This window comes from Phascolarctos cinereus, unplaced genomic scaffold (genome assembly GCF_003287225.1).
Source record: "Phascolarctos cinereus isolate Bilbo 61053 unplaced genomic scaffold, phaCin_HiC Scaffold_2;HRSCAF=192, whole genome shotgun sequence".
Classification (NCBI taxonomy): Eukaryota; Metazoa; Chordata; class Mammalia; order Diprotodontia; family Phascolarctidae; genus Phascolarctos; species Phascolarctos cinereus.
In genome coordinates, this window is record NW_027555625.1 from 407144241 (window position 1) to 407156167 (window position 11927).

The 11927-nt window shown below is 39.4% G+C and overlaps 1 protein-coding gene across 1 annotated transcript; it reads left to right on the plus strand.

Annotated features, from left to right (window-relative positions):
• Window positions 1-290: 290 nt before the first annotated feature.
• On the plus strand, window positions 291-10270 carry SMIM23 (small integral membrane protein 23). Its single transcript, XM_020992410.1, has 4 exons — window positions 291-489; window positions 3856-3907; window positions 4127-4194; window positions 9910-10270. Exons 1-4 carry the CDS (start codon window positions 403-405, stop codon window positions 10135-10137), a joined length of 435 nt encoding a protein of 144 aa, XP_020848069.1. The 5' UTR covers window positions 291-402; the 3' UTR covers window positions 10138-10270.
• Window positions 10271-11927: the final 1657 nt, after the last annotated feature.

The following is an 11927-nucleotide window of genomic DNA, read 5'->3' on the forward strand; positions in this document are numbered from 1 at the left end:
AAACTGTTGGGATGGGAGGTAATTAGATGAGTATGAGATATTGTCAATGAAGGCATATTCTGACAAGGTTGCAGCCGTGATAGGGACTTCATGAGCAGGGAATTGGGAAAGGAACCCCAAAACCAAAGTGTTCCTACTTCCTAATCTTGTCCAAAGCCTTCCCTACTTCAGACTTCTGCAGCCACGTAGACAAGCCTGGGTTTTCCAAAGACCTCAATTGCCCTGCCCACTTGGCTATCCCCAGACTAAAGCTGTCACCTTTTATGACATCAGTGTGATGGGATGAGGCTCCTGAGTGAAGGGAAGCTTCAGGTGGTCTTGAGAGGGAACTCAGTCAGTGAGATGGAGTTGGCAAGAAGTCTAGTTGAAATGATTTGACTTCTTAATATCTTTACCTAAACTATGCAGGTTGGACACGAGGGCATCGTCGGGGAGAGAAAAGCAGACTCATCCGGAAGAATCGTCAATGCTTCTATAAACAAAAAACGGGTGAGATCAGCCCATACCTATCAGCCCCGTCTCTGGGCCATGTGTTACTGTGTTTTACTAGTCTCCAGGGCAGGTAGGCGGTGCATTGGATAGAGTGCCTAGCCTGGAGTCAGGAAGACTCCCTTCATTTTACAGATGAAGGCACTGAGGCCCAGAACATGGGGAGTAACTCACCTAAGGTCGCACACATATGATTACAGGATCCAGAGCTAATAAGTAACAGGGCCAGGAGTCTAAATCTGGTCCTCTGATTTTGTCTTCAATATTATTTTTTAAAATAAATTTTTATTAGTACCTTTTATTTTTTATCAGTCATACTCTGCTCTCTACCCTAACCCAATTCTCCAGGAATTGAACCCTCTTTCGAAACAAAGAAAAACAATTAAGCAAAAGTAATTTCAACACAGAGATCACATAATCAATGTATGCCACATTCTGCCCCACAATCCTCCACTTCCCTGTCAAGGAGAAGGAGAGATGCTTCATAATTTGTTCTCCACAATCGTAGGTAAATGGATTAGAGAGAGAGAGAGAGAGAGAGAGAGAGAGAGAAGAGAGAGATGATTTTGAACATTTCTTTCTGTATTTAACCACCTTGGGGGGGGGGGGGTATACACCCAGTAGTGGGATTAAAAGGCATGAATTCAGTGTTTCCCTAGCATCATTCCAAATTGTTCTACTGAATGTTGCTATCAATTCATAGCTCTACTTGTAGTGCATTAGTGGGTATGTTTTCTCATAGCCTCTGAAACAATGTATGTTTCTGATTTTTGTCATCTTTATCAATTTTCTGGGAATGAGATAAAACCTTATTTTTTTAATGTGCATTTCTCTTGTCAGTGATTTGGAGTCTTTTTTTCATGAGGTCACTGATAATTTATAATTCAACTTTTGAAAATTATTCAAATAGAATGTAAACTCTTTGAGAATAGAGATTATTTCATTTCAGACATTTCTATCCCCAGTGCCTCACACAGTACCTGGCTCGTAGCAAGGGTTTAATAAATTTCTGTCAATTGATTGATTAATTCTTTAACCAATTATCTGTTGGGAAATGGCTCTTGTCATATATTTATGTTATTTCCTAAGTATCTTGATAGCACCCCTTTATTAAAGATACGTCATGGAAAAAAATTTTCCCAATGCAGTTTTTCCTTACTCTATGCATTTTGTTCATAAAAAAGTTTTTCTTTATTTTATATACAGTAATCAAAAAGTCTGTCTTGTCCTTTTTGATCACCTCTTTGCCATGTTTAGTACCATAAGTAAAAGAAGTACCTCCTTCTGCCTTCTTCTAGTTGTTTTGTAATGTGATCTTTTATATTCAGGTTTCTTAATCCATTTGGAGCATATGTGGTGCAAAATGCTGGCCTAAACCTAATTTCTACCAAACTGCTTTCAAGTTTCACATTATTGCTTGTCAACTATAGAGTCTTTGCTTCCCTGCTCTATATTCTTTAGTTTATCAAATATTGGACTTCTATCTTTGAATGCCTCTTTCTTTATGTACATTCCACTAATGAACATTTTTGTTTTTAAATCAGCGCTCAAAAGATTTTTTTAATGATTACTGCTACATAATACACTTTGAGATCTTGTAATGTCACTCTACTTTCATTACTACTTTTTAAAAAATCATTTCCCTTGAAATCCCTCTAAATAAATTTTGTCACTATATTGTCTAATACTATAAAGTATCCATATGTGAATGTTTGATTAGTACAGCACTAAATCTGATACCTCATCCACTACTCATTCCATTATGACTTCATCACTCAACTGAAACTACTCTCTACAAAGTTACAATAGTCTTTTTTTTCTTTTTGATTAGGTAAATGGAGTTAAGTGACTTGCCCAGGGTCACACAGCTGGTTAGTGTTATGTGTCTGAGACCTATTTGAACTCAGGTCCTCCTGAATCCAGGGCCGGTGCTCTATCCACTGTGCCACCTAGCTGCCCCCCTGCAATAGTCTCTTAATTGATTAATCTTATAGTCTTTTCATATTCTTATCCTTCTTGACCTATCTGCCACATTTGATAATTTTGGCTACCCTCTCCTCCATAGGTATGCTTCCCTCTCTGATTTTTGGTGACACTATTCTCTCCTAGATTGCCTCCCACGTGTCTGATCACTCCTTAGTCTACTTTGTCGGATCGCCACCCATGTCATGCCCCCCAATTGTAGGTGTTCCCCACAGTGCCGTCTTGGATCCTCTTCTCTTCTTTTCTCTCTCTGTACTCTCTGTGACTTCATCATCTCCCATGGATTTAATCATCTCTATGCAAATGACTGATCGATCTTCTGCCCCATTCTCTCCCCTGAATTTCAGGCTTATATCACCAGTTGCCTATTGGACATTTCAAACCCCAGAACCTTCTCAGACTCAAGACATGCAAAACTGAACATGCAAAACTCCTTTCCCCCAAAATCCTCTCTTCTTCCAAACTTCTCTATTTCTATTCAAAATATCCTTCTAGTCTCTCAGGTCTTTAAGCCTTGACAATGACCTTGACTCTATACTCTCCTTCACCCCAATATCCAATCAGTTGCCCAATCAATCCTTGATTTATTTTAGCTTTTGCCAATTTCCAAGGTTTAAATACTCATGCTGAAAATTTAACAACTGGAGACTTTCAAGCTTGCTCCAGCACACATCTGAGGAAATTTTAGATTGTTTAAGCATAAAGTCTATTTTTCACTATTTCATGTGTTCATCTTATCTTTAAAATGAGATTACAAATTCCTTAAAGGCAGGGACTATGTCTGTACTTCTTTATATTCCTATAGCACCTAGCAAAGAGTCCTATATTGTAAATGTTCAACAAATATTTATTGATTTGAACTAATTAATTTGTTTTTTAAATTCAGTTTTATTTTATTTTCAATTTCAAATTCTCTCCCTCTCTTCTCCCTCTCACCCATTGAGAAGGCAAGAAAAAAAAAACATTACAAATATGTATAGATAACAAATTTCTGCATTAGCCATATTCCAAAATAATGATGATGATGATGATGATGATGATGATGATGATGATGAGAAGACAAGAAAAAGAAAGAGAAAAAACATATGCTTCACTTTGTACTGAGTCCATCAGTTCTCTGTCTGGAGATAGAAAGCAGGTTTCATCATGAGTCCTGGGGTGGGTCATTGTGTTGATCAGACTTACTAAGTGTCTCAAAGTTATTGCTGTTACTGCATAGATTTGAACTAATTAATTTGGTACTTGCTAAATTCTCATTGAAAGTACCATACTTAACTATGTGTTGGAAGTAATGCAGCAGTAGATGGGTCTCTGTCCTCAGGAAACTCTAACTTCTCTTCTTGCCTCTCCTCCTTTCCCCCATTTCTCCACCCCGGCCTGCAGAGCGTCCTGATATCGCTGATTTTGTTCCTGTACGTGGCCATGTGGTTAACAGGTAAGAGAGCTTGAGCTCCCTGAATGTCCCTGTGGAGGAGTCCAGGGAGCAGGTGAACAGAGGTGTATTTGGGGAAGAAGTCTAACTTAAGGCATGGTCACCATTCCCTCTCTCTCCCCTCTCCATCCTCCAGAGTTGGGGCTGGAATGAAGGAGAACCACAGGCAGGAATGCCCACTTCTTGTAAAACTGAATTGCAATGTTTGTGTCTTGGTTTCAGGAAAAAGCTGGGAGACCTCAGAAGGGATCAAAGAATGTAATTACCACCAGAATCATGACACTTCCAAGGTACAGAATCAGAAAACTAGTTCTGAAGTAACCATTCACACAGGTCTCTTGGACTGGCAGTTGTACCCTTAAGGATCCATGTACAGGCCATACTCATTCCCATTGCTCCCACTGGCCTACCCTCTCCCTTTGTCACTATCCAAATCCTACCGGTCCAGTTCAGAGATGACCTCTTCATAAACCCTTCCCTAAGAACTTTAATATGAAATGATCTCTACCTTTTTCAACTCATTTCCCTCTTATTTATTATCCACATCATGCATTCAGCATGTCTATATTTTTCTACCATTAATTTATCCTTTTCTCAGACCTCTTTCTTGCTCACTCTATCGTGTGTGTTGGTATCATCTTCCCTATGGAACAAAGTATTTGTTGAGCATTTACTATATATAGGGCTCTGTAGTAGGTCTATAGGGGCACAAAGAACTACAGAAAGAGTCCCTGCCTTCAAAGAATCTGTATTTTCATTTTAAAGAAACTATAAACTCTTGGCAGAGTGAAAAATATATATTGTGCTTGAATAATCTGAGATTTCCTCAGGTGTGTGCTGGAGCCAGTCAGACTATCTCCCAAAAGCTGATTGTTAAATTTTCAGTATGGAAATGGTGGGCAGGTTATATACTTGTTTTAGATCTCATGGTGCCTGTATTATATCTTAGACATAATAAATGCTTAATACATATTGGTTGATGAATTAATAAGAGCCAGGGAAGAAGAAAAGAGGTAAGTGACTTTTCTTGGCATCTTGGGGTATTAAGGACAAAGTAAATGAATAGGGTAACAGATATGACTCTTCTTTATAAGAAGAAGGGAAATAACGTCTTGCTTTTATGTAGTGCTTCTGCATTCTGGAAGCACTTTCATAATCATTATCTCATTGAATCTCACAAATCTTGAGCAATAAGCAATCCATATTATCCCTATTTTATAGATAAACTGGAATGCAGATTTGCTGGGTGGCTCAAATTTACACAATTCTGTTGGGGTTCCCTTTGGGATGAGGTACTAAAGCAATGTGGATCCTTGGAGAATGGCAAGTGAATGGCCAAAAAGAAAAAAAAAAGCACAGTATTTTGCACATAGTTAACACTCAATGAATGTTCATGGACTGTGTGAATGGTGAAGGTAACACTTTTGATCATATACCACGAAAATGATGGAAAGTGTTCATTACAATTTGTTCAGTTATTTTTTCAGTCATGTCTGACTCTTCATGACCCCATTTGGGGTTTTCTTGACAAAAATACTGGAGGAGCTTGCCATTTCCTTCTCCAGCTCATTTTCCAGATGAGGAAACTCAGGCAAACAGGGGTAAGTGACTGGCCCAGTGTCACATAGCTGGTAAGTGTCTGAGGCCAGATTGGAACTCAGGGGGATGAGTCTTCCTGACTTGAGGCTCAGTGCTCTATTTACTGTTCTGCCTAACTGCCCCCACATTATTAGAAACAAATACTTAGTTCACTCCAGAAACAAAAGTTTAGCCACTGTCATGACTGCAAAAATTAATGTTATGCCTGTAGGAAGATAACTTAGAAGACCATTTAAAGCTTGAATGGACCTCAGAAGTCATCTAGTTAAGACTTCTCCTTTTGTAGAAGATGGAGCCGAGGCTCAGAGAGAAGTCATGTACCCAAAGTCAAACAAGCCCTCAGTGGCAAAGGAATTTGAAACCAGGTCTTCTTACTTCAAATCTAGAACTCTTTCCACTATACCAAGTTGTCTACCTCTTTGGCTGGGAAGATCAGAATCTGGCTCATGGCTTTGAAAAGAATCTTCAGGGGCAGGTAGATGGCGCAGTGGATAAAGCTCTGGCCTCAGAGTCAGGAGGACCTAGTTCAAATCTGACCTCAGACATTTGGCATTTACTAGCTGTGTGACCCTGGGCAAATCACTTAACCCCAACTGCCTCACAAGAAAGAAAGGAAGGAAGGAAGGAAGGAAGAAAGGAAGGAAGGAGAAAAATGGCAAGAAAAAGATTTTCAGTTCTCCTGAATAAAGGCTTTAAAAAGAAAAGAAATTTATTTAATTCAGTAGCCAACACAGAATTGTGTCCAAGCCCTTAGCAAAGCAATAAAAAATGTGCCACACAAGAGGCAACAGGGTGTATAGTGGTTAGAGCACCAGACCTGAAGTGAAGACAATTCAAATCTCACCTCATCTCAGGAGCTTAGTAATTTCTTTAAAATTTTATTTATTTTTAATTCATGTAATAAAACAGGCATTTCCATAATTAGTATAATAATAATTTTAAAAAGTTGATTGCACATGAAACTGCAGACCTATTATGTATGATTTGCTATTCCTTTAAATATGTAATAAAGTTACCATGCAAATTTATTTTTTCCTCTCCTCCCCCCCAAACCCCATTCTAGAGATGGCTACCATTAGATACAAATATGTGTTTGTGTATGCATGTAAAATCATCCTAAACATACTTCTATTCTTTCTCTGGATGCAGATAGTGTCTTCCATCACATGTCCTTTGCAATTAATTTGGGTATTTATAATGGTCAAAAAGACTTAGTCACTTAAAGTTGTTCTTAAAACAATACTGCTGGAGCTTACTGATTTTATGGCCCTGAAAAAGCTGCTTAGCCTCTCTTTTTCTCAGTTTCCTCATCTATAAAATTAGGGGGTCAAACGCAACAGCTTCTAAAGTCCCTTCCAGCTCTAAGGCTATGATGCCATGATGGTGCCTAGAGGTTCAGGTGATAGTCCTCTAAAACTCACAGCATCAATTAGGGAAGTCCTTGCCTCATGAGTAGAATTGTCCTAAAGTCAATGCCACATTCTGTCTGGCACTTCTCCTTAGGCTGTCATGGATGTGTACGATTTGGTTGCTCTACAGCAGCTCTCACTCCTAGTCTGCATCTCTGTAAAGTGCTGGGGATCCTGAGGGTTTCCTTGCTCCCACTCTGTGCGTGTCTCAGCATAGCACCAAGATTATCTCCCACTCTGGCCCATCATCAAGCCTCATTCCTATACTCCCTTGGCATAGCCCTCTCTCTACCTCTAGGTGTCCTCTTCCATTCCTTCATAGCATCTTAAACCCACTCCCAATCTTCATGGTGGCCAATTGAAGAGTTCTATTCTCTCTTTTATGACCACATCTTCAGAATTTGCTTTTATCTGAGGCAGGAAGGGAAGAGCTGCTTCAGTTCCTATCAGGGCATGCCTATCATGTCTAGTCTCACACACTCACATTCCTTAAAAAATTAGTGGTCTCTGTAAATTACATTGGATGCAAATGTACAGTACTGAAGTACAGATTATACATTCAAGTATACATTGTAAGATATCCATAAGCCACAGACATAGCATTACATTTATAACCCACTCCCTATTGCAGGGAGAGGTGGTGGCGGTGGCAAGAGGTGGGGGAGGGAGACAGCTCTGTGCTGTTTTTGGATTGTGATTCTGAATTAATAGAGAGAACCCACATTCTGGCAGCCCTGCCCCTGTGTGACTGCATGAGGGGCAAAAATTGGTTCAAGACCTTTGGGGAGAAGACACCTTTCTTTATTCCTGCTTTGGAAGAGGACTCCTATTTCCAGACTCTTTTGAGAACCAATTCAAGATCCATGGGGAAAGACAGACAGACAAATAGACAGACTTTGGAAGCCATGTAGGCAAAGCTCTCTCTTCGACTTGTCCGTAATTTCCAGCTTCTCTTCCTAGAGACTTCAGGGAATTTCCCCTTGAGTGAGATCAGGTCCTTTCTCTTGCTTGAGCCAAGATCTCATCTCTCTTTTATCTAAAAAGTTTATTCACTCTCGGGTATTTTCTTGCAATTCTCATCTGTATAACTTCTCTGATTTCTGTTCACCATTTTTTAGATAAATGGGTTCACTCACTATTCATTATTCGTGACGGTCTTTTGCATAACTAACTTTCAGTGGTAAGGGGCCAGGCTGTGGGTATAAGCTTGAGGTATTCTTGCCATTCAAATGATACTGACCAGGGAAGTTGGTGGTGATTTTTTTTTTTTGCACATATAATAAGATTATGTGTTACATATTAAGTTGTGCATATCCATCCGGAATGCCTAAACGTATAGACAGGCAGCTTGAATGGAGACATTGATAGATATTTCTGGAATCTTGCATACTTCTCTCCAAGGGGTACTATGATCCCTGCCTAGAGGGAAGCAAAAGAAGGGGCACAAGGCTGGTCAGTCTCTTCTTCTCTGAGAAAAAGGGTTTCTGTCATATCTGAATTTTTGTGAGCCTATCTGGGGTTTCTGAGCAAACATACTGGAGTGATTTGCCATTTCCTTCACCAGATTATTTTACAAATGAGGAAACTGAGGCAAACAGCATTAAGTGACTTGCCCATGGTCACACAGCTAGTAAGTGTCTGAGACTGGATTTGAACTGATGAAGATTAATCTCCCTGACTCTAGGCCCAGCTCTCTATCCGCTGTGCTACCTAGCTACCCTGAGAAATGGGAAGAGAGAGGAAGGGCAGCCTTGATACATATCCTCTGTGGATTGTGATCCCGGATTGGTGGAAAGAATACTAATGCAACCTGAATAAGGGGGTAAAGTTGTTGTAAGAGTTTTGGGCAAGAAAGATTTTCTCCATTCCTGCTTTGAGAGAGGGCGCTCATGGTTCTAGACTCTCTTGAGGACTGATTCAGAACTAAAATGACATCTATCTCCTTCTGCCCCAAAATAGTTCTGATCTAGGGGCACAGTTTTTAGGTTCAAAAGCAAGGGGAAAAAAGCCATTAACTTTCCTGGTTGCTTTCCCTTAAAAAGAGGACGTGTACTTCAAGCTTACCCTGACAGCTTGGCTCCTTTTCACCAACTTCTAGTTTAACAAAAAACCATCACAAATGGGGAATAGTGAGTGAATCTGTTTATCCAAACAGTGAGCAAAAATCTGAAGTTACACAGATTAGAATACACAAGAAATACACCAAAAATGAAGGCGCTCTTTACATAAGATCAGGATGAGATCTTGGCTCAATCAAGAGAGAGGCTTGATCTCACTCAGGGGGAAATTCCCTAGGGAAGCAAACTGGAAATGAAAGACCTGTTAAGGTGCCAGCTTTGCCTACATGGCCTCCTCCCAAAGTCTGTCTTTCTCTTCTCTATATGTCTTGAATCAGTTCCCGAGAGAGTGTAGAACCATGAGCGCCCTCTCTCAAAGCAGGAATGGAGAAAATCTTTCTTGCCCAAAACTCTTACAACAACTTTGCCCCCTTATTCAGGTTGCATTAGTATTCTTTCCACCAATCCAGAATCACAATCCACAGAGGATATGTATCAAGGCTGCCCTTCCCCTCTCTCCTTCCCTAATTTGAGAGATGGGTTAAACATGCAAAGCACACCATATATTTAGGTCCTATATAGGAATCAGTAGACCACTATTGTGCCCCTGGTCCACACTTCTCTGTGTGAAGAAAGTTCTTGAAATGAGATTGCAGAGAAATAGTGTCCTTCTGAGTAATGCCTTGAGCACAACATTACCCAGTCAATGCAAGAAAGCTTCCTAGAAGCCTTAGAGGGTGGTATGTTCCTCTGGGTTCCCTCACTCTCTTTTGCTAAATTTAGATTGGGAAGGAAAATGGTGATGTCATTTGTGTTTAAGTATACTGGATTTGAGGTTGACAGAGCAATCATTGTACCATGACTGGATGGGATGGGGAGAGGCTCAAAGATATTTGTAGACTGATGAGATTGGGAAACATTTTAACATCCTGCCTTTCAGAACCTTGATAACCAGCTCAAGGACCAGCCAAAGGAACCAGTCAAGCCTATGGGACTATGGTTGAGAGAGAGCCTGGATGTCCTTCAGGAGAGACTGGAGCAAGAATTAAGGGCCCTGGAACAACGGGTAAAAGACCTGGAAGAATGGTTAGATTATCACTTAAAGGATCTGGGGTCAGAAGAACAGTGCGTAACCCTCACGAATCACTTTGAAGCGTTCCGGAGATAAGGCTGGAATGGCCTACAGGGAGGGACGGCCGATGGAAACATTTCTGACTATAATGCAATATGACATTGTGAACAAGATGGAGCTTGGATACTTGAGCTATGTGGTAAAACAAAAAAACAAAGTAATTTGAAAACCAAGCAAAACACTTGCCTCCCTGGGTGATTCATTAATCTTGATTGCCATCGAAGTTACAGGAAATGCAAATCAGGGTAGGACTCCAACCTTGGAACACTAGAATAGAAAAAGCCACTTCCAGTTTTGAATACAGAATTCTCCCCTCCCTCCCCCCTCCCCCCCCCAGCGTGTATCAAAAGGAATAGATGTTATTTCATTATTTATAGCTATCTCAGCATAGGCTAAACAGGAGGGAATGAGAAATCAATTCAACCAGCCTTTATTAGTTACTTGCTGTATTAGGCGGCAGGGACGCAAAGCCCAAAAAAAAAAAAAAGGTTTCCTGACCTCAAAGAGCAGATGGTTAGTCATGGGAGATGAGGGAAACTGAGGAGTTGATAATGACTGCTATTGCAAATTTAAATGATTAGAAGGATGGTGGTACTTCAACAAGAATATAGGAGAAAGGGTAAATGTTTGGGGGGGGGGGAAGATAACGAATTTTAATCTGGACATGTTGAGTTCAAGTTGTCTATAGGACATCCGATTAGAGATATTATAGGTAGGAGATAAAATGCTAGAGTTGGAGTCAGGAAGACTTAATTTCAAATCCAGCTTTACATACGTACTGGCTGTGAGATCCTGTTTGCCTCAGTTTCCTCAACTGAAAAATGGAGATAACAATAGCACCTACCTCACAAGGTTCTTGCTAGGATCAAATGAGGTAATATTTGTAAAAAGTACTTAGCACAGTGCCTGGAATATAGTAGGTGCTATATATAAGCTTTTTCTCCTGCTACCCCCACCTTTAGAAGAGATAGATGGATATATTAGATAGATAGCTATAGATTAAGACATATATATATATAGATATATATATACACACATATGTTTATATCTATATATCACCTAAAGGTATAGGACTTTAACACTATATCATCCTATAGCTCCTTCTAGTTGCTTGAATAAATGTTTAAAAAACATTACAAGAAAAATAAATGTGAAATAAATATTACAAATGCTTGAATAAATAAATATTTAAAATAAATAAATGAATTGCTCAGGATTCATGTTTTTATTTCAAAGTCCCTACTCAGCTCTGGTCTTTTTGTCAGAAATGCTTGAAAGTCCTCTATTCCATTAAAAACCCATTTTCCCACTGTAGCATTATATTCAACTTTGCAGGGTAAATTATTCTTCATTGTAAGGCAGTATCTTTTGTCTTTTGTAATTCTAAGATCTCTAAGATCTCCAGTTTTTAGTAAAAGCTGCCAGGTCTATGTGTTACCTTGACTGCACTTTCTTGATACTTGAACTGCTTCATTCCATGTGTTTCTATGTTTTTTCTTTAATTTGGGAACTCTGGATTTTGGCTATAGCATTCCTGGGATTTTTTCTTTGGGGATTTCTTTCAAAAGGTAATCAGTGGATTCTTTCAAGTATTATATTGCCCTCTGGTTCTAATAGACCTAAACAGTTTTCATTTACAATTTCTTGAAATGTATTGCCCAGGTTTCTTTTTTTTTTAATCCTGGTTTTCAGGAAATTTGATGATTCCTAAATTATCTCTCCTTGACTTTTTTCCAGTTTTTTTTAGTGTCAGACATCCTACATTTTCTTTTCTTCTTTTTCTTCTTTTGACTTTGTTCTAATATATCTTGCTGTCTCATGGAGTC

What these genes read in the sequence shown, in the direction of transcription:
- SMIM23 (XM_020992410.1), top strand. Translation starts at nt 403, where the DNA reads ATGCAGGTTGGACACGAGGGCATCGTCGGGGAGAGAAAAGCAGACTCA. An exon ending in CTTCTATAAACAAAAAACGG is followed by an intron (nt 490 to 3,855) that starts GTGAGATCAGCC and finishes CCCGGCCTGCAG; the next exon opens with AGCGTCCTGATATCGCTGAT. An exon ending in CGTGGCCATGTGGTTAACAG is followed by an intron (nt 3,908 to 4,126) that starts GTAAGAGAGCTT and finishes TCTTGGTTTCAG; the next exon opens with GAAAAAGCTGGGAGACCTCA.